Source organism: Ailuropoda melanoleuca, chromosome 5, assembly GCF_002007445.2.
Source record: "Ailuropoda melanoleuca isolate Jingjing chromosome 5, ASM200744v2, whole genome shotgun sequence".
NCBI classification, from domain to species: Eukaryota; Metazoa; Chordata; class Mammalia; order Carnivora; family Ursidae; genus Ailuropoda; species Ailuropoda melanoleuca.
The window spans coordinates 3,539,379-3,562,401 of record NC_048222.1 but is presented as its reverse complement, the minus strand read 5'-3'; the positions used below and the strand labels follow the sequence as shown (position 1 = coordinate 3,562,401).

Here is a 23,023-nt window from a genome sequence, read left to right as displayed (position 1 = left end):
CTGGAGGGAGATCTGATAGGGTGGAAATAGCTCAATTTTCAAAAGTACGGAGTTAAGCTAATACCCTTAAATTTGTCAAGTGATGATATAATCTAGCGAACTGCACAAAATCTTTTTTTTTTCATTTTCCCTGGAAAAAACTGTTTTTGGAAGCCAAGATTCATTTTCCAGGTTATATGTTCTTTCTATCGAGAAGAAAAGATACAAAATGCTTCATCTCAACTCTTCTGTACACTTCTGGTCATGTAAGTTTCTTACTGGGGGGAAAATCCACTCCCCTAAACTGTCACTTGAAAGACATCAGCAGGAGACACCTGGATTGCTCAGTCGGTGAAGCATCTGCCTTCAGCTCAGGTCCTGGGATTGAGCCCCGCTTTGGGCTCCCTGCTCAGTGGGGAGCCTGCTTCTCCCTCCCCCTTTGTCTCTCCCCCTGCTTGTGCTCCCTCCCTCTCTCTCTCTCTGACAAATAAATAAATCTTTAAAATAAAGTAAAATGAAACACACCAGCCGCTGCTCCACATAACAGTGAGGTCCAGCAGTTAGAAATGTACATTCGCTCATCACAAAACGACATTGGAAAACAGACACTTAAAATGGGAGATTATCTAAAACAATGGCCAGGCTCTCCAAAGACAAGGGAAGAACAGCAATGGCCTTCCACCTTTCCTGAGCACTTTTTAAAAACTAACTTGCTTCAATGCTCAACACGTTTCTTATTATCATCCCCGTAGGTACCGTTGTTGAAAACCGAGAATTTCTATGAAACCAAAAAATACTGGTCATTTAACTTTTCAATAAATGTTCCTTTCCAGTGCAAGATGGAACTGTGGATGTAACCTCATTCTACAGAATTTCTGCAAATGAGAATGACAAGGTGAAAGTCCCCTTTCTTCTGAGAAGCAATTACTGAAACTAAAGACTTCAAAACATACATATTAGGAGGAGAACTTGGGATTTTTCACAGGCTAAGACGAGCCTCACAGAATATAAGCCTCATTTTACAAAAGCCTTCAATGAAAATATTTGTGAGAAGTTTAAAGTAGGTCCTGCTTCGTAGTGGGTTACAAAGTATGAAAGAGACCTGTCTGTGTTGTCCCGTTCAGCACTAGTTTGCCAATATTTATTACGTGTCTCGTATCCATCAGACCCATGCCAGTCGTGAATAAAAACAAAACAACTAGTAAGACCCAGCTCAGGGCCTTGCGGGCTTCACAATCTGGTATATTGATTAAAATAAAGCCTCTATGATTTTAAATCCTTGAGGTATGGCATACTCTTCCAGGCTAGCTTCTTTCCTTCGGTGCCTGTGATAAAATATGCATCCAATAAACATTCGTTGGCCACATTGGACCCTGGCCTCCCCCGTTTCATCGTCACCATGAAGGATTATATAGACTTAACGATAAGCAAACTTTCAAGCTAAATCTGAGTATGAACCCACATTTTGCAGAGAGCTGATGGGGCCCCCGAAAGTTATGTGGCTTGGTCCATCGCAGAGCTCCAACGAGAATCCAGGACCCTCCATCTCCAGCTGGTCTCCATCACTGAAATGACGTAAAGCCCCCTCCATTCTATCTCCTCTTTGTAATTGACTCATCATGAAGGCTGCTCCTCTCACTCAGTCTCACGCAGCTTTCCCACAACTCCTTTGTCACCTGCCACATCCTAGGAACTCCCACAAATTCAAGTGTCCCCTTTGTTGTGAGGCCCATAGTAGCTGTCATTCTTCACATTAGAAAGAAGGTGAAGCTCCCAAGCGGAAGACAGAGAGCTGACCATGAATCCAAAACAACAGCCCATTCACCCTCCTTCCTCCTGCCCAGCATGTCCCCCGGCAGGTGTGTGAGGGGAGCCCAGGGTGAAGGAAAAGCAGCCCCTCCACAGGGCTGTGGCCCGGCCAGCCCTCCGCCCCTGCAGGCTCGTCCCACTGACAGCATGCTTGGAATGAAACCAAAAAGAGCCTGTCTCCCCAAAAATTCCCATGAAAAGTCTTCCCATGAAAGTTCACAACTCTGCACAAATCTCATACTGATGAAAATGTTTAAAAACTTATTTTTGGCATCTCTTACCTGGTGATGCAAGATACAGAACTAATTTGTGGACGTGTTGTCCTACTGGTTAAGTTTTCTGGGTGTGTCATATTCTCTCGGATATCAGTAAAATTAGGAAAACATCTTTTTGGAGAAAGGGATCTATGACTCAAAGTAACTTGTGATCAACATGGATAAGGGTTGCAGACACACAAGTAAGAAAGACCAATGTCAACAGTAATTGGTATACACGTTAATCAAGCCCTTTTTATAGAAGAAAAGGATAAGATTCACTTTTTTTTAATATGAGACCACCACCAGAAATATTTTACCTCAAAATATGTGTTCTTGTACACAACCTCTAATTACAAACAGAAATTTGGCAGGAAAAACAGAAGAATCTTTCCTACAACAAAAACTCTTCTTTGAAAACTCTCCTTCAGGACGATAAGGAGTATCTTCCGTGGGTCCAGAGAAATAAACAGACCTATTTAAGAATTAAAATCGTACCACAGCCTTAAGATGATAATCAATAAAAACAATATAATAATCACAAGGACAAACTTACCACTGTTTGGGCTTATTTGTGGTGAGTTCTTCAACTTTACATTTTGTTTCCCTTTCTTGGGTTTTTCCAAATTCACTTCCTCTTTTTTCCCTTTCCTCTTTGGGGGCTGAGGGGATGTGTTGTCGCTGGATCCAACCATTGACTTGGACTGACGATCATTTCCCTGAGTGGCAGAAGATGAGACCCTTACCATGGGCTAATGAAGTCCCAAAGTGACTCCTACTCAATGTCAGTCCTTAACCAGCAGTAAATGGGGCAGGGGTGGGAGTGGATGTAATTTGCTGATTCCCTGCTCTCTGTTTTAATACGTACATTAACTTTCCCTGGTGCCAGGAGAAGGGTCTAGCCTAGGCATGAGAATAAAAGTAGCTAAAAAGTACTGAATGCTTAATATGTACCAGACATTCTGTACAATTACTTCAATCCTCACAACCCTGGGACAGCCACTGTCATCGCCCATTGCAGAGAGGAAGAAATGAGGCTTGGAGGCGGAGTCTTATCCAAGGTCACTAACCAGCGAGGCCACTGCCTTAACCATCCTCTCCCTCCTGTGACTTCCAGAAAAATCTACTGAATGAGGAAGGGTAACAGCCCTCAGTTTGACCACTTAATCTGGAAATACCTTCTTAACTAGTGGTCACTGTGAATATACAGGGTATCATCATACAAGGAGACATCCACTGTGCTTGTAGAAGTCCTCAAATACGTACTCATCTGTTGGTGACTGCCATGCTCCCGACAATCGCAAATCCAGAGCCACGTGGACACAAGCAGTTCAAGACCACACTCTTGCAAGGCAGCCACCAATGATCATACATTCAGTGGTTTCCTGGGGTCTCCACGTGCCTCTGGAAACGAAGACCTTGCCTCTGCAAAGGAGGCTTTTCAGCACGAAGGTGAGTTTGGGTTTCCCTGGCCCACGTACAGCTCCCGGGGAGCCACGTTAACAGCCACCACAGTGACGGCCACTGTGAGTACCCAAAGAACAGTTGTGCTCAGCCTCCGTCGCTGCTTGGCCATTGCAACAGCAAGTACCTCCCTCCTAACAAGACAACTTGGTCCTCGGATGCTCAGGTGCTAAACCCACTTGAGTGTCTTGAGTGTATAAGGTGTGAGGCTGCAGGAAGTAGAAAGAATGCAAGTTTTAGAGACCAAAAATACGTGGCTCAGAGCCACTGCACTGCCACTGACCACCTATGGGACCTCGGGCTAACTAACTCCTGCCTTCTTTGATTGTGTCCTTCTCAGTTGAGTGGGGCTAACATGCCTGCCTTTAGGTCTACCGTGGGGAGGAAATGGTAACATTTATAAAAGAACTAGTACAGTGCCTGTCAGGCAGTGTTTGCTCGATGAGTAGCAGAGTGCTTTCTCCAAGAGCAGAGTTAATATCTTTTCCTTAAAAATCATACCCAACTCATACCATATTGGGTGAAATCTTTATGCAACATCTGTACTATGCTAGGATCTGAAAATAAACGTAGTAATATTAAATAAACAAATCTGCCTAGAAACCTATTATAACTGCTCATTTTAAACATTTATATATTCAGTCATCCAGAAGCATTTAAATGGTTTTAGCCATCACCCAATTAAGAATAGAAAAATTCACAGCCTTACAAATGAAGTTATTTATGCCATTTTGTCGTAGCCTACAAGAAAATGAATTATGCATAGATTTATTAACAGTATGAAAACTTGTCCAAATCTATAACTCTCCTTTGCATAATTTAATTTCCCATTCCAACTGCAATTTAAACATACGCTTCCATTTAATTATTGCATTAACTGCAACCAGAGTTGTTGCTTATTTTCTTTCCTTTTCTCCAGTAATTCTTTCTCACGAGGCCGTGGACTGCCTGGCAGAAGAAACAGACCATGCGATTATAGGGCGATTCCACACCCATCCGCCACATCTCATATTCCAGCCTATTTTCCATCACGTCTATTCATTCCATGATTTTGAAACTTCAAAAGCCTTGGCTGAGCGGAGTCACCCTTCTAGCAAGCCTACTGGAAGGTTCAGAGATGCTGTAGAACTTTCGAGAAATAAAATGAACCTTAGTAAGTGAGAGCCTCTGGATATGGGCAGGACGGTCCCTCACAGCTTTCTGGGAAAAGGCATTTTCACAAAGGGCGTATGACAAGGGAGGAGCGGGATTGTGCCCAGGATTCATACAACTTTAAAAGTCAACTCTCTTGTTGACTCTACAGAAAGTTCTGATTTACTCCGTTTCTGGTAAGGACACTCAAAAGGGTTTATTTTGGAGCACTGAGAAAGCCTGCTGGATTCCAGTAACAATACACGGCATGGCTTTGGTGACGGACACCCATGCATTCAATCATTGAATCGTGACTGATCGTCAGACACTTTGGGAGGACTACATTAAAAAAAAGAAAGGGAAGAATTTGTTTTGTAACTAGAGGACTGGAAACAATGTAAGTGCCTGTGTTTTTTAACAAAGAAAAAATGTTGATTTCATCTAAGGTGTTAACAATATAAAAGAAATATATAATAATGATACACAAAATGTAAACTATATAATACATGTTATATATACTCATATTTATTCACATAGTTAATTATATAAGTTATAGGTGATCTATCAATAAATTATAGAAGGCGGGGGGACAAAGGAATGGAGAGGGGGATTTTCCTTCCTTTTTTGAGACTTCATCATGTGACTAATAACCTGGATACATAAATGGAGAGTGTGGCCATTTTGGGGGCACATGAAATAAAGGAGCTTTGCCCTTCTCGTACAGCTCTGCCAGTTGATAAAACAGTATTAATGCTACATACCCGCTTAACACAAATATGGTATTACTGTTACCATTTTACAGATACAGGGGGTTAACCTTCTCAAGGTCACCCAGGTCCGCTTTTTCTACTACATGGAAGCTTTCTGATGCCAAGGCCCTGCAAATATTTATTATATGGCATGATTCTGTGAGAAGGCCCCTGGGAAGTGACAGACTGTGGCTTTATGCCAAAGTGGAGACAATCAAGAAGCAACCTGATTTTGCAGCGTGTCCTACGCGAAAACTGGACCCGTGAGGGACGTGGACCACCGCCCCGCCTCCCACCCCACACAGCGTGTATCTTGCAGCACCAGAAATCCTCTGGCTCAAATCAACAAGAAACTGAAAGGAGCCCTTCGTTCTCCCCTATTTTACTGAAACTAGGATTTTTTTTTAATAGCTTCCTAGACTCTTTCCAACACGAGTCACTCAACTCAGATCTCTTTCATTACCACAGGAAACGCATTCCCAGCCCCCGTGAGCACAGGCACGGAGGGCCGAAAGCATCAAGTTCAAGATACTGTTGTGAGGGTTGTCTCACGGAGCAGCCTTCGCCTCGGTGTCTTTCGGAGATGCACCCAGAAGGGAGACTCCTCACCAGGAAGCTAGACCCACACTCGGGCTGGCATTTCTCTCACTGGCGTATCTGGTGATGGCAAGTGTGCAAAAAGCCCTTTTATCCATACAGGTCTCAGTTTCCCAAAATGCAAAAGAGAGCTTTGGGAGCCCCTGGAATTTATCTTGCTTCACAGTGGCTTTGTGATAACATGGATAATCGTGGTTTTTTGTTTCTGTTTTTGTTTTTTCCAGAATGTTAACAATGACAACATTTGAGTCTGTAAACTACTGATCAAAAGACGTTATCAGCCACATGGCAATAGGAACAAGAACGCTGAGTTCACACATATTCCACGAGGGGGCGCCTCGATCCTGCGTGGTGTGCCCGGGCAGCCTCCCAATTGAGGGGGTGGCTTTTCACACTTAATAGAATTTAACAGGATTCACTTCTATCTTCCTCTTGTTTTCAAGGCCAGAACTGCAAGCTAAAATAACTCAATTTGCTCGCATGTGTGAGTCCCCCAGCACTAGAAGTCTGTGCAGGGAATGGCTTTCTGGTCTACTCCTGCTCTGCAACCAGGCGTTCCTTAGCTGCTCTGAAAGGCTCTGCCAGAGCCCAGAAGTCCCCCTCACCACCCGCACTCCCTACCACAAGGGTGGGTGCAGCTGACCCACCAGCAGGGGCCCCTGTGCAAACTCGGGCAGTTTTCCCTTTTTTTTTCATTAAGTTCTCTCAGGCCCCCTCCCTTCCTTATGCAACAGAGCGATTCCTAGAAAGCCTTGCAAGAAATGAATTCCTAAAAATCCAGTTCTGCATCCCCTTCGATTTGTGTCACCCGTTTTGGGGTGCGTTTCCCGCTGACTCGGGGGTGGTCCTTACAGTCCTGAGCTAGGTCCCCCCCCGGCCCCCTCCCCCACATCCCCACTTGGTGCCAAGCAGTTAACGATCTTTAAAAAACATGTTCATTCTCCAGGGACCCAATTAATTAAAGGACAGGAGTAAAATAATCCTTCTGTTAAAAAACCAAGTCTGTGACTTTGGAATTGCCGACAGAGATGGTCCCTCCATGTGGCGCACTGCCCGGCATTCATACACCCACTGCACAGGTGTTGTGCGAACCTGCTGTGTGCCAGGTGGGTTCTGCCCCTCTGCTCGAATATAACCTCCTAAAAGAGGCCTGCCCTGACCACCCAGATGATACACTCCCTCTTCCCATACCTTGACGCGCTTTTCTTCAAGCTTATCCTCCATTAATACCAAATGTATTGCGTATTTGTCTATCTCCTCCCCTACAAGGTACACTCCATACCCTCTGTGCTTTCTCTAGATTCCCTGCCTCCCTCTCCCCACGAGCACTAAAACAGTGCCTAGGACATAACAAGCACTCAGTAAATGCCTGTTGGCTGAATGCACCAATCAGAACGGTTACAAGACACTCGAGGAGGAATCGTCACAGATGTCCCTCTCACCTGCTACCACCTGACCAGGTCACTTGTGTCCCGTGCCTGGGTCCAGTCGCCCCACTGCCTCCTGCTTCGGTTCTCCCCCTGACCCACTTCTCTGTAGACACCACAGCTGAAGTGATCTCTCAATAATGTAAATCCAACAATATCCCTGTCTTCTTTTCTTCTAACCCTCAGATGTTGTCCCATCAAGGAATAAAATCCAGCTCCTAGCACAGTGTCTACAGCCTGGCCCTACGTGCCTCTCCAATCTCATCTCAGACCACTCTGGCCTTCTTCCTGCCCTCCTCACATGCTAAGATACCAGGCTCTTCACCAAAGGCCTTTGTGAACATTGCCTCTGCCACAGAGGCTCTTTCTGGTCCTGCCCTGCCTTGCAGGACTGGCTCCTTTAGTCATTAAGCTCTCAGAGAATTTTCTATCAATTCGTGCTTTGTTACATATTATTTTCCTCCTCCTGCTTAGCACCATGTGAAATTATATATACATTTGTTTAGAGGTTGATTGTCTACCCCCATTCTCCTGCTCCATCTCCCCTCCACACACACACACAAGCACTAAAAGGAAAGTTCCATGAGGTCTGAAACCTGATCTGTTGGCCTGTGACCTGGTCCTTTAGGTGGTTCCTGGCACATTAATAACTGCTCAATAAGTATGTTTCAAATGGCTAACTGGACAAGCAGATGGGCAGATGCATGAATAGACAGGATGCTTTTGGAGTGCTGTGGAAAGAGGTAAATTCTACCATCATTTTCTTTTTCTAAGTGGACACGTAATTTTGACTTTGCTTTCTATGAGATGGAAACATGTCATGACGTTGAGTCTTTCCTCCAAGGTCACTTCCCCAGAGAAGACCTGTCCTGACCTACCTGCCTAAACAGGTTCTCCTTTCATTGTCTCATATCGCTCTGTACTTTTCTTTCATTCCTACCGCACCTTGTTACATACTGATTTCTGGAATTGTTAAACTTGTTCTCCCCCGGTGTACCTTGAGCTCAGAGCACCCTGTCTTTTTTGCTCATCTCCATCTCCCTGGGGCTCTGCTCCATTCCAGATATGCAGGAAACTCCATTTACCATTAGGAGAACCAGCATTCACACCACAGATTCTAAATCACTCCCAAGCAAGCAAGTAAGAAAACTGCATGGATGTGTCTCTTGCCCGTGAATTTTAAAACAGGAAACACATCACACGTTTTTAATAAAAAATTTAGACATTCCAAACTTCAGAATAATAAGCCCGTAATTCCAAAGTCTGGTAATTGTGAATGCAAAGAGTTGAGTTATGGTCTTGGTTCTGACACCAACTTTCCCGGCTGGCCTAGGGTCAGTTACGAAGTCCCCTGGGTCTCTGTTTGACAACGACTATTCCAGAGGCATCGTGGGAATCGATGAGCCCACACATCCTGGTAGACAGGGAGATTCTGCCCCAAAATCCTGAAGAAGAGCAAGAGGACAAAATCTCCAAACCCTAAATTCGCAGGTTTTATTTAGCTTTGGTAGTGACTAATATCTACCTCTGAGCCACTGGAACATTCTCTTTCCTCCTCCTGTGTAGACATGTGCAGTCAGGCTGCCTCGGGGCGGGTCCTCTGTGGTATATGAGCACTGTCTCCAGGCTCCCACTCGACAGCAGGAGGAGAGCTGCCCCCCCACCCCCGCCGGGCTGGGCCGGGTGCCAGGAAGGAACAGCAGAGTGACGATGGATCTGTTCTCCAGCTAGGACGGCTCTGCGGGTGAACTCGCAATCTGTGCCTCGGGTCCTCCTCAGGCCTCGGTCTCCACCAGTTACAGCTGCTTGCTGAACACTTTCCAATAGATTTTGCGATGACTCTTCCAACTCAGTAAGTTTGAAACTAGGCAGGTCATTATTTCCTCTGACCGCCCTCTTCTTGACCAGAGTCGCACTATTCGGGGCCATCCAAACTCAAGAACTTGCAGTTATCTCTGGCTCCAACCTCTGCATTAACCCCCTGTGTCCCGCCACCAAGAAGGTCTTCCATGTGTTCAAGAGCAACAGGCACCTTCCTAGCCTAGCTCTTTCCACCTGATGCCAAGGTTCCTGCCTGCAATGGCCGCATAACAGACGTCTCTCATGCATGGCCTCTCACCACGTTAAGTCTTCCCCCACAGAAAAAGATCCGCCCTTCCTAGAATGGACTTGGGTTCACATTCTCACTTCTCAGAAGCCTTCGTGAGCTGCCCTCTACTCAAAGATAAGGACTAGACTCTTGATTGACATTCAAGGCCATCTGAAACTGCCACCACCTACCGCTGCAGGCTTTCCAGCCTCCACGCGTGATGCGTCCTCTGCTCCAGTCAGCTGGAGGGACTCCCTGTCCCCTGCAGTCATGAGTGTGAGCTCCCTCCAGACGGGCCATCTGGACTCAAGGGAGCCTTGGGATGTGCTCCTTCTACTGTCTGTGTGGAATGCCCCTTCCTGTTTTTAAGTGCAGATCACAGCCTGCATTATTGCCCTCGGAGAGCACATCGGGGCTCCTTTCTCACACCATCCTCTCCATCTGAAACCCCTCCCCCTCATCAACCTTCCTGTCGCAAATAGCCCTCAGAGGCAAGGCTCACATGCGACTTCCCTCATGTGCTTCGGCGAATGCACACTGGAATCCCTCTGCCTCGCATTTACCGACCTCACCACGTACTCGCTGTTCAGCGTTTGCTCGTCAGTCACCTTTTCCGGCTCTGTTCTCCACTTCAACTAGATTGTACGTTTCCTGGGAGCAAAAGCTTTGTCATGAACAGTGTAAGGGCCTCAGCTAACGAGTGGGTGATAAAGATCTGTTGTTTGTTGTGCTGAGTTCAGCATTACATCACACAAAAGTATTTCTCCTTTTTTTTTCCCCAAAGAATGTTGCATGATAGACAAAAAGGTTGAAGGAGGGGGAACCTAAATCATCATCAGGAGACATATCATCGCCCAGCCATCGTTTCTGTCACAAAATACCAACAGAAGAATTCTTAGTTAAATCAGGGGGCAGTGTGCAGACCGGGGGATACGTCAAACCAACTCTGATCACTGCCGGTCAGGCAGCTCAGCCAAAAGGGCAGAGAGAGAAGCCTCCACCAGAAAAAACCTGTCAGAGCAGACCTCTGGCCTGGCATCACACCCCACCCGGCGAGGGGGTAAGGACCGAAAATACAAACAGGGTACGGAGCCACCTACTAAACGCTCACCACAGCTCCCCCAGGAGAGGTATTGAGGGACATTCGCTGAGTTAACAAACACATGGACCAATCACAGATGGAAAAAATTCTGAGAGGGAACAAGGTAGAGTGACTCTCAATCTTTCAAAGGAAGATAACTTGAGGATTGCTTTTTTGTTGTTTTTTTACAAAACCTTCCTTCTTTTAGTCAGACATAGAAAACCAGACTGAGTAGACCACTAATGTGACCCAATCCAGCCATTCCTCTACTTTTATGCATCATTGCCCAGATTTCAACTGTGAGAGAAGTTACCTCAGGCCTATACACAAGGGAAAAGACACCTACTTTGGAACCTCTGTTTTTAAAATGTTAGTTCACTCTGAAGACTTTGACTGTAGCATTAATGTTCTGGCGTTGTTTCACATGATTGCTCAGATACCACAAGGCAGCTCAGTTTTATGTCTTCAAATTTAATTGAAACCCAGAGGACAGTCTCTCCGTGTCGTTCAGAAATAGAGAACATTAATGAGTAAAGCATCTGATACTTACACTCCCTTTAGACTTCCTGGATCCTACAATAGGAGGTAGTGAAGAAGCTTTCTGACTGCGGAAACAAATTGCAATTTAGAAATCTGAATGTTATTATTGACAAATAATACATAATGCAAGATAATTGTCATCCCACCTTGTCATCCCAACCTGCAAGTCAACTGTTTAAGGGACATGCGTGCTTCACAAAAAGTACCACATACTTTCCCGATTTCACAAAGACCAACCATAAAATTACTAAATTCCATTCCAAAAGATCTTTAATATTTAATGTTGAATTATTTTCATCGATGCTGCCTATAAACTTTTAGTACCACCTTAAATTTTTTTTGTTGCATTTTTATTCAAATCCCCAAACCTTCTGGATGTATTTCAAAAAGTCATTGCCTAAGCTGAGTGATGGCTTTGCCAGATTGAGTCAAAAACAGTAAATGTCCATTGTTTTCCTAATATCTGCAGTGTCTATGTCAGAAGCTCAGAATGGCAAAAACTATTAGCATTTATAACCAGGGGGCTTCTAGGCTGGTCATTCCCAAAAAATAGAAGTTCTCTTTGGCTGTAGGAATGCTGTTCCACAGATGGTAGGAAGTGACCTAGTTTGTAACCCAATGACGCCCTCTGAAAAGAAGACCACACATAGATGAAGGTGTGTCTAATTTGTCGGAGAGAGGCCACCATGAGCTGCAGACTTCTCACTGCCCTTAAGAACACGTTAGCCCACAGCAAGTAAATCCAGTGTCGCTCAGCAGAGATTGTGAAGGATTTACATCATGGATGGCTAAGGATGGTCGTCAATAAGTCTGCTGGTAAATAATTCTAAAGTGCTTGGAAAACCGTGTGCTCTTACCCACTCCAAACACCACCCTGAAAGTCCATTTCATCCCTTACTTATTTGGAAACCCTCAGCCGCCCGCTCCATCAAGCTTCACAAACTGCAAATTAGTGGAGAACAAATTGGTGACCTTCTACTATCTCTGTGCAAGTAACACACAGCCCAGCGAGGACAGCCACAAAAAGTCAGGTTCTGAGAGCTAAGTGGCCACAGAACGTCTGGAAAAGCAGCACAGGTGTTAAAAAGCCACACCATGAGCAAGCCAGGGGGTGCCTACATCTGCTGGGGGCCAGGGCTTTGCATGTGTGCCTTTGTTGGCCCTCTACTCAGCTGAAATAAGGCATCTGTCATAAATAGAGGACATTTCATAGAGAAAAAAAGGGTCACAGTGTGCTGTAATTAAAAGTGTAATCTTTAAAATTTTGCATGTAATAATTATAGTCTCTATTGCTGCTCTACTTACTTGCCTAAGGAGAATTATATTGTTTTTATCTCATTATTATCATTAAAAGGCATATAAAATATTATGTTTTTAACACTTGTAGATGTTTGTATATGCACCAACTGGAAATTATTTGGTCAAGGTAACCAGCAGAGACATTATTAAACTTCGAACGATGTATGCAATATAGTATCTTCTTCACAAAAGTAAATCTTTTTATTTACTAAAAATTCATAAGTGAATGGTTAAAAAATGCTATATAACCTTTCATAGATCCCCCCAAATTATATTTTTGTGCAAAAAAAAAAATCTCCAATCTCCAGTCATGGCAAAAAAAAAAAAAAAATCAAGTCAATATGTATGACACATGCTTTCTATTCTAACTGATGAGCTCGAGATTATAGAAGACACACCAGTGGTCAGCATAAGACTCAATGTTATTTCAAGTGCTAACTAAAATAGGAGATGTGAATGAGGATGAACACTTACCCATAGGACCTTCTCATGGTGGACTTGTCAAAAAGTAATTCACTGTAAGCCAATTTCTTAAATTTATCTCTGCCGACGGCCACATAAAACTGCCCATTCTCCAACTCGGCCCCGCTCTCAACAAGTTTTCCTTCTAATGTGTAAAGTCTGCCGAAACATGAATGCCCACAATTAAAATTTTAACGAGCATGAAAGAGCCACTTAAAATTACAAAGTTCAATAAAAACATTCCTCTCTTAAGCTGCTCATTTGTTACTATTCTAACTATTGAATCCGAAATTGCTCAAAGTCATTAGATTCAACTAAATGCCAGTGTTACAACATAGAGACAGTTACCCCCTCTCTGTACAAGCACTTCATCCCAATAAACCCACCTACCCAACAGAAGAATCCTCTCCTGCTGCCAGAGTGAGATTTCAGATGGAAAGCACTGACTCGCACAGAACGTAGTGCTTTATTTTTATTATTTTTTTTTAGATTCTCTTTATTTATTCATGAGAGAGAGAGAGGGAGGGAGGCAGAGGGAGAAGCAGGCTCCCCACAGAGCAAGGAGCCCGGTACAGGACTCGATCCCAGGACCCAGGGATCGTGATCTGAGCCGAAGGCAGGCACTGAACAGACGGAGCCCCCCAGGTGCCCGAATGTGGTGCTTTAAATGGAGCTCAGCGCCCGCTGAAGATCGAATCTTCTATTTCTATTTTGTGAGCGTGTTTACAATTTCTTTTCTTAATGTATTTGTCAGGTTGACAAACTTGCTGCATTCTGTGCAAGAGCCCTCAGCCAAAACAGTACATCCAAACACACACAGAACGGGGTCAGAGAACAAGAGAAAAAGGGGCCCACGGTGAGGCTTAATGATGCAGAGCCGCATAGCATTCATGCCTCTTCCTTTTTTTTCCTTGCCTCCCCTCATCTTCCCAGAATCAAGGGATTTCACAAGGACCTCCCTTTACTGTAGAACTGCTGCTACAAATGACAACATGAATATGTTACCTATTAAATGAACAGTGAAAACTTTACTAGGCGATTTAAAGTATCCACATAATTTTTTTTTTAAAGAACAAGAAATAGCAGACTATTAGAAAACAACACGAGAAAGACAATGCCTACTTTTGAAGGTTATAAACCGGAGTTCGTGACTGGAAGGAGTTCGAGAAAATCATTTAAAAAAAAAAAAAAACCTCTCAGACTTCTTATATTACCTAATAAAGGTTAGTGGCATCTGCAAAGAAAAAAAAGGAAAAGGCATGGATCTGTCTTCTTCTTCACCGATGATGTAAATGGCCATATCAAAAGGAGCCAAGAAGTACATAGAAAACAGCCACAAAAACCCTGAAATGTGTTTGGGTTGATTTAATATAAAGATGCTCCTTCTTTATAACCCTGTAAATCTATCCCTGCAAGTCTAATTATCAACACTTAATCCAGATTTTCTGGTTTTCCCTCCTTAACCTAGACCAGGGTTTCTGAACAATGGTGCTATTGGCATTTTGGATCTGATAATTGTTGGAGTTGAAGGGAGGGGTGGAAGCCTGCCTGTGAACTAACTGTAGGAAGCTAACAGCTTGGCCTCTACCCAGTAGGTGGTAGTGGTAGCCATTCCATCCCCAGCCGCGACTACCGGAAATGACTGGATGCTGCCAAATGTCCCCTAGGGGCAAGATGGTCCCAGGCTGAGAATCCCTAGCCTGGATCACATATTCATTTTCCTTTAAAACAGGGAGATCTGAGTCCATAGTTAACTTTTATGGCTTGAAATTAAAAGAAAGCATCACTGTGGATCTGGAAATAGCCAAGATTTGACTGGTTTCCTCTGCAGGTAGTTAAGCGTACTGAATAAATTCAAACCCATGATTTTAGCCTTCATTTATAGGACTTTGGTTGACCTGCTTTCTTCCTTTTTCACAAAGGGCAAGACATAAATGGGGAGTTGGGCCAGTTTTAATGGGATGCCTCTGATATATAAACATACTGAGGCACAGGGAGGGTCCAACCATAAGACTTTTTAATGTTCTGTTAAAGGAAAATGGGCATGTCCCAAATGACCGGCAACCAAATCTCACTCATATCTGGCATTATACTGAGAATTAAGTTTCTCCAAGTATTCAAATATTGGAGTGGGGGTGGGGGAACATATATTTTCATTTTGTATTTATACTTGCATATATTTTATTTCTATGAGTGAATTTGTTCAAATCACTGTGCACAGGAACAGGTGTATCTGGGCACGCAACTGTGTGTATATATCTTTGGATGCTTTATATTATTTATTGAGCGGGTTTACATTTATGTATCTGTCAAAAGACACAACTGTATATTTAAAAGAATAAAGAAAGAACTTTTACGATCTGCCTTCACTCCTGACACCAAAATAAATCCAGAAGGATCAAAGGTTTAAATGAAATTTAAAAGTATAAGATGAAAACACTGCAGAATATTTTTATAATCTTGGAATGAGGAAAAGCTAAGCTAGTCACAAAACTTAATGATCACAAGAAAAGGCTGAAAATTTGACTGTACCAAATTCGACTTAACTGTATACAAAAAAAAATAATAACAAGGAATCAAAAATACTAATTGCAAACATATTTAAAACTCATGGGAGGGGCGCCTGGGTGGCACAGCGGTTAAGCGTCTGCCTTCGGCTCAGGTCGTGATCCCGGCGTTCTGGGATNATGGGAGACAAGGCCAGATGCCCTAATATGTAAAGAGTGTCTATAAATCAGTAAGATAAACATGCAATGGCGATACAGATAGTTCATATATAATGAATGACAAATTTGTGGCATTTATTTAGAGAACAGTTTAGTGGTTAAGAGCACAGGCTCCGGAGCCAGACTGGGGACCAGTGACTCCTGAGCATGGTGGGATTCTCCTGAACGCTTCTGAAACCCATCCCCCCAGGGAAGATGACTCTGGCGTACCTGTGGACAGCCCCACTCCTCAGAGTTACTTTTTCCGTGACCATTTGTAGCACGTGATCCCACTGATTCAAGGTTTTTCTGGGGATGAGAAGGCGAGAAGCCGGACTTATGAGGTCTCCATTTGCAATCAAGCTGGAAAAACAAAACAAAACAAAAACCAGCCAGCCATGCCATTAGTAACAGTTATACTTTTAAAGCTACAAAACAAATTCCAAACCACAAGGAAAGCAACCTTCCAACTTCAAGGTAAAAGTCTTCCACTTACAAGATGGTGCAGGGCTCCTGAAGGGGTTTTCGAAAGCGAGCGGACACGTTGATCCTGCTATGCATTACCGGCTTCACCTTTAGAAAAGCAAAGAAATGCACGTCACTGAGCATCTGTGAGGTTCTCTCTTTTTTTTCTAGGAGTTAAAACTACAGGTTTTCAGGGACAGGCTGAGACCTGTTGCGCCTTTGTTAAAATCTTGCGCTTTTTTCCCCAATTACAAAACACTCCGGGCCCACTTTCTAGCAATATCGCAGGCCCTTAACAAAGCTCTCAAGAAAAATTTCCCTTAAGCCCTGGCTTACTGCTCATGATCCGTGCCCACAATCGGGCCTATCCTGAGAATTTTAAGGCAACATTTTAAACACTGCTTTCCTAACACAGGAACAAAGTAATCTTACAAAATCTGGAACTTCACTCTGGGGCTGAATCTAGGCACGCTGTCCCCAAGGCACGTGACCCCATCTAGCCCCACCCCCCCAGGCACATGACCCCATCCCATTTTCCCCACGGATTCCACTTCTCCCCTCTCCATCAGCCCACTTTCCCAAGCCTTTACTTCCAGGCTTTCCAGGGCCACTGGCAAGAAGCTCAAGGCCCCCCAGGGCCCCTTCACCTGAGGTCAGGTTTGGGCTTCCAGCAGTCCTCTCCTCCCTACTCAACTATTTATGGGGTTTTTTTTCCTGAATCTCTACCCCTCACACTGCACTCTAAAATTCCACTGCAGACACACTCACTCTCAGCAGATCACTTCCTTCCAAACTTAAGGAAATGGGGGCCAACAGGCATGAAGCCCCCGGAGCTCCCTTCCCTCCACAACCCACCTCATCTTCCTTTTTGCCATTTTTCTCCTTTCTGACTGTCTCCGGTGGAACCTGAGCCCTTTATAAAGCTAACCTACACCTTGGGTTTGTCTCCAGCTACCTGTACTGGATCCATTAATCTTCTGCTTGTCTTAAAGCTGCTGCCACATCCCTGGCTCCCCAGCACCCTTCCCTGCTGATTTTCCCATAGCACTTACCATATCTGACACATGACACATTTTATTTATTTGATTTTCAATTGCTTGTCCCTACTGCGTCCCTTGGGTGTTACCCTCAGTACTCCCTAGTACTGTACTGAGCACATACCTCATACTCTAGTAATTTTGTTCCAGTGTCTTGCCTCTTGACTTTGATTATTTAAGACCTTCCTGTTGGATTCTTGAATTAAAGGTGAAGGTGAACATATTATATAAACAAATAACTTCAAAATTCTTGTTAAATTGGCTAAAACGTGCTATTTTTCTTTAGAGCATACATATCTATAAACATAACATACAGAAATTCATAAATGCACGACTTAAAAATAATTATATAATTCTGAGTGTATAAGTTGTTACTGGCATTAAATCAAACCACTTGTTTTGAATAATAATTGTTTTCCTCGTTCAGCATGGCAAAAATTTTCCCCAAATGTTCATGATTAACCAGGTAAACTGAAGATTAACCTTAAATATATATTTCTTTGAGTCATTATAATTAACTAGGTTGTTTTCAAATATACTAATAATAGAAACTGAAAAAATAATCCCCAAGTAATATATCTGAATTGAAAAAAAAAAAGTAAGGTCATTGTATAAAACAACAAAGTTTTTGGAAAAGGTACTATTTTTAATTTACAGTGCATTTTTTTAATTGGCATTTCAAATAATAACTTCAATCACACACACAAAAATAAACCAAATCAACTGCATGTAAGGGAAGTTTTTCCAGAAGTTTTTCCTTTTCAGGGATGAGGGATTGGTCACCTGGTACTAATGTAGAGAATTATGGCTTTAGATAACAGAAAACATAATAATCAATTAGGTCTCTAAAATTTGTAAATTTCCTTATTAGTCCATACAATTTCCCTTGCCCTTTAAAAATAAATAGTATTTGAAATATGAGTATAATGTTAAGCATCAACACACCTAGTTAGGGAGGGATGGACACCCAGGGATAGGACATGAGGTACTCCCACTCAGACCCTGGGTACAAGGGAATGACTTTTGTTGGTGACTGATCAATGGCTGGCCAGTGTTAGTTGTGGAATCTAGGACTATGGGACCAAATCAAATGAAAACATATCAATTCAAAACTCCAACTTTCATTTTGGACCCAGCACACTAATAATCCTCCTAATTGGTTTGGTCAGTTGGGAACCCACCACAAAGTAATGGGGGGACATGCTTACAGCTGACCTCTTGCCTGGATTTTTCACTGGGTTCAACATTGTCTCGGAAAAGCCAGTTTATTTGGATACTGAGAAGTAGGTAAGCCTAATTAATCAGAAAGAAGAGTCATTCATTCCTTGAGTGGAAGTTAGGTGAACAGATAGGTAGGTCAGTAGGTAGGGAGACAGAGAACTGAATAAATACCTGGCTCATATTTTTTCTAGAAACTAGTTCTAAAGCCAAAGTTTGCAAAAGTGACGTAATCATGTTTACTCTGTTAGAATGAGGTGAATCAGGTCTCCGGATATAAATCCCAGGTGCTTTCCAAAATATCCCTTAGTCTCTATCTTCTTTAGATTGTGTTTATGTCACAGATGGCCATAATAAACACTTTTTCAGAGCCCACAATGCTTCATGTGAACCTAGTAAGTTGATATGTGATTTAACTCAAGTTCATCAAATGCCACATGACACTTAGGACAATAACCACCGCTGGGTCAAATTCAAGTAAAAACCTACAAGACTCAAAAAATATGAATCTGTTTGTTATAAAAATGAGCTCAGTGAAAACAAAGTTATTGCTTTGAAAATATATCTTTGAAATAATAACACCAAAGTCTACAAACGGAGTAATTGACTACAGGTCTACGATTCTGAGCTCCAGGACTGACTGCCAACACTTTCAACGAGAACCAATTCAATGCCCTCACACCTCATTTTCTTAATCTGCAAAAATAGGGATAATCCTGCTAAACTAGCCCAAAGGGAGGCTCCATGAACTAATTAACCAAGAGGCAATGCCACTCCCTAGGGCTGTTAGGCTGAATCCTTCAGAGAATCCACCTGCCTCAAATCTCAGTACTCATCACCTCTTGAAACTTCTCGAAATCCAGGCCAAGATGATCAAACTCAGTCTCAGGGCCTGAGAAAATGATGCTGAGCACCATCCCAAAAATCGAGTGACCGCCAACCTCTTGTAAATATACATTATACAATTCTAAAAGTCAATGTTAAATAACTTTTTAAAAAAATACATCTGGTTTTTGTGACCATAATAAAGATGAACCTAGGCATTTAGGGGGAAAAAATGTAATAAAGTCATTTATTTGCCAAATATATGCCAACCCACACAAAGAGATTTCAATTTTACTATCCTTATTGTATGGATTTAAGAAACAGTAGGTTCTCCAAATGGTAATCTTTGGGGAAACTTCCTTACTACTTTGCAAAGACAGCACAACAGCATCAAAGAGGAGAACAAAGTCCTTTACAAAATATTTCATCAATTTTCACCACTTTTTGATAAATGAGAAGAAAAGGGCCAAACATTTTCATAGAAGACATCAGAGTTGAAAATAACTTTCCTAACAGTCAATATAGCAGACACGTCCAAACTAGGAATTGTTCCAAAGAAATATTTTAAGTAGTTATCCTTTTTTCAATATTACTATTTTTGTAAAGATTTATTTACTTGTTTTAGAGAGAAAGAGAGCAAGCAAGCATGGGGAGGGGCAGAGGGAGAGAGAGAATCCTGAAGCAGACTCCCTGCTGAGCACAGAGCCCAATGTGGGGCTCGGCATCATGACCTGAGATGAAATCAAGAGATAGCCATTTAACAGACTGAGCCACCCAGGCACCCCTACTAATTTTTACGTGGAAGACTGGCCAAGATGCCTGATGGATGGTGATGGTACATGTCCTGTGGTGATGGTTTATATGATAATTAACAATCGGAAAATGCCTCTGTCAGAGGATAGCTCACGTTGGGAATATGTCCTAAGCCTCATGGAATGAAACCATTTATCATGGAGATACTCCAGTGTAGCAAGGAAAGGCTGTGTAACAAGAGGTGAGGACAATAACCAAACTTCTCAAAAGAATAGCTGACTCACTCTCTCCTTGGATTTCTATCAATGGTATTACATTGCATCTCAATTATTATGAGTCTTGTGCCATATTCTAACCTTCAGATTAACACAGATCCTTCAGAGACACTAAAAGTTACACCGTTTCCCTACCACTATTTTCCCCTTTTTCATATCTGAGAAAGTAAATTCTAATAACTGGTATGTAGTTTGATAAATAAAATGCATCTGCTCTGCCTGTGTCAGATTGTTTTTCCATGTTTAAAGGGTTTTTTTTTTTTTCCATATTCAAGTAAACTAAAGGATAGTTCCACTTCGGGTTAGGAGGCAGAAGTTTGTAGGGGACTATTGTTCCCAACGTGACAACAAAAACTGAAAGATAAGCTAAATAGCATAATTTTTTATGTGTAAACATCCCATGTCATATACTTGTAACACATACTAGTACACACCCTCACAAACACAGAGTGAAATTTTTAAGTGTGCTTAGTCTTGGGGGGGAAGGCTGGAGTAGAATAAGTAGAGGGGATGTTATAAAGGTACTTTCCCTTTTTTATACCTCAATCCTTTCTATATAACTTCTTTTATCTTTTGACGCCTTACCCATGTCTCCTACCCACCTTCTCACCTCTGACAACCACCAATCTATACGCTGTCTCTATGAGCTTGTTTTGGTTTTTTTTAATTGCACATATAAAAGAGATCATATTGTATTTGTCTTTCTCTTTCTGACTTATTTCACTTAGCATAATGCCCCTGAGGCCCTTAAGACCTATTCATGTTGTCACAGATGGAAAGAATTCATTGGCTAAATAATATTTCATGGCCAAATAATATTCCATTATAAATGTATATATCACAATATTTATCCAATCACACATCGATGGACACTTAGGTGGTTTTCATATCTTGGCTCTTGTAAATAATGCAGCGATAAATATGGGGATGCATATTTCTTTTCAAGTTAATGTTTTTATTTTCTTTGGAAAATACCCAGAAGTGGAAGTGCTCCATCATATTAAGGGTTTTTTTCCTGAGGTTTTATCCTATCCTTTCATTTGGAACGGATTCCTCAGCTTCTTCATTTTGTTTGACTCTCTGTGTTCGTTTCCATACAGTATACGAAACAACCAACTCTCCCAGTCTTGAGGAAGTGGCTTTGTGTAGCAGGTAAGTGCTGTTCAACCCTGTCCCAGCCCTTTGTCACCTCCCATCCTTTGAGCTTGCCCAAGCAGCCTATTACACTTTTAAGAGCTCCCAGTAGTTGAAGATGTGCCAAGACCTGTCAGTGTCCCTAAGGAGAAGCTCTCAGCATCTAGATTCAAGCTCTTTAGAATCTAGATCCTCAGGCAATAGCTTTTAAAAGCATGTAAAAATATACAGTTCTGTATATAGCCTTAGGGATGGCAAACATAAGCCCCACTGGCCTGGAGATCTGGCAGGGTCCCATGGGTAGCAGTCACAAAAATTAGGGTTCTAGACATAAAAACCAGGGTAGCAGCTGTGAGTACAGCTCCCATCTAGGACACACTGGTGCTCGGGAGAATGGCAGAGGGAGAACATGAAGATAGCACCCACCTTCCAAGGTCTCCGGAAGATCTCAGTTAGTCTCTCAGCATGTATAATTTAGAAGCCTGCCCCTCAGGCTGCCATCATGATTAGCTCATAGGCCTCCCTCACAGAAAGACTGAGCTCCTGGATCTGCTGCCTCTTGCTTGGTCCTGGGGGCATGGGAGCTGTATAAGAACTCTTTCTTCATTGGTTATGGTCCTGTGGGAACCACAAGCATAAGCCTCACTGGCTTCTGGAACCAGGCAATATGGAAGTGTTTCCCGTCAGTAACTGCAAGAATTGGGGTGTGAGATAGGGATTTAAGCTCCTTTCTGGGTGACACGAATTATTACAGTACCACAGGACCAGGAACACAAGGTCCCTTGGCCTCCAGAACCAGGCAGTCAAGAGGTGTCCCCCAGGTGGGAGCCACAAAGACTGGGATCTTCCTACGTCACCATCTTAAACTGGAACCTATAATTTTTTTTTTAAATGCATCAAAGAACTTAGGATGCAAAGAAGTCTAAATGAACTGGGCACCTGGGTGGCTCAGTTGGCTAAGTGTCTGTCTTCAGCTCAGGTCATGATCCTGGGGTCCTAGGATCAAGTCCCTCATTGGGCTCCCTGCTCAATGGGGAGCCTGCTTCTCCCTCTCCCTCTACCCCTTACCCCTGCTCATGCTCTCTCCCTCTTTCTCTCTCTCTCTAAAATAAATAAATAAAAATCTTTTTAAGAGACACCTGGGGGCTCAGTTGGTTAAGCATCTGCCTTCGACTCAGGTCATAATCTCGGGGTCCTGGGATCAAGCCCCATGTCGAGCTCCCTGCTCAGTGGGGAGCCTTCTTCTCCCTCTGCCTGCTCTGCCTGCTTCTCCCCCTCCATGTGCTCCGTCTCTCTGACAAATAAATAAAATCTTTAAAAAAATAAAAATAAAAATATTTTCTAAAAAAAGAAGTCTAAATGAACTAAATATCAGACAGGGATGAGCCCTTTCTGAGAAGAAACCTATAGCTGCTTTCACCCCCAGAGGCACAGCAGGCAGAAGAAAAAACCTTCCACAGACAGAGAGCCAGTGTGTGGGCAGACATGAGAGAGGAGACCCAGATGTAGGGCAAGTCTATCTCACCCACTAATTCTTCCCCATAGGACCTTCTTTAAATGCAAAGAAGTGGGGCACCTGGGTGACTCAGTCTTTAAGCATCTGCTTTCGGCTCAGGGCATGATCCCAGGATTCTGGGATCGAGCCCCGCATTGGGCTCCCTGCTCTGCTGGGAGCCTGCTTCTTCCTCTCCCACTCCCCACGCTTGTGTTCCCTCTCTCACTGGCTGTCT

At 43.0% G+C, this 23,023-nt stretch overlaps 1 protein-coding gene across 2 annotated transcripts in view; it reads right to left on the bottom strand.

Annotated features, from left to right (window-relative positions):
* The window catches only part of DCDC2 (doublecortin domain containing 2), a 142,718-nt gene that overhangs the window by 85,378 nt on the left and 34,317 nt on the right, over window positions 1–23,023 (bottom strand). For both annotated transcript variants that reach the window (XM_034660256.1, XM_002923759.4), the window contains exons 3-7: window positions 16,083–16,159; window positions 15,818–15,949; window positions 12,894–13,040; window positions 11,131–11,185; window positions 2,599–2,761 (exon numbers count right to left, since the gene is read on the bottom strand). In XM_034660256.1, coding sequence (XP_034516147.1) covers window positions 2,599–2,761; window positions 11,131–11,185; window positions 12,894–13,040; window positions 15,818–15,949; window positions 16,083–16,159 — 574 coding nt within the window. The remainder of the gene's footprint in view (window positions 1–2,598; window positions 2,762–11,130; window positions 11,186–12,893; window positions 13,041–15,817; window positions 15,950–16,082; window positions 16,160–23,023) is intronic.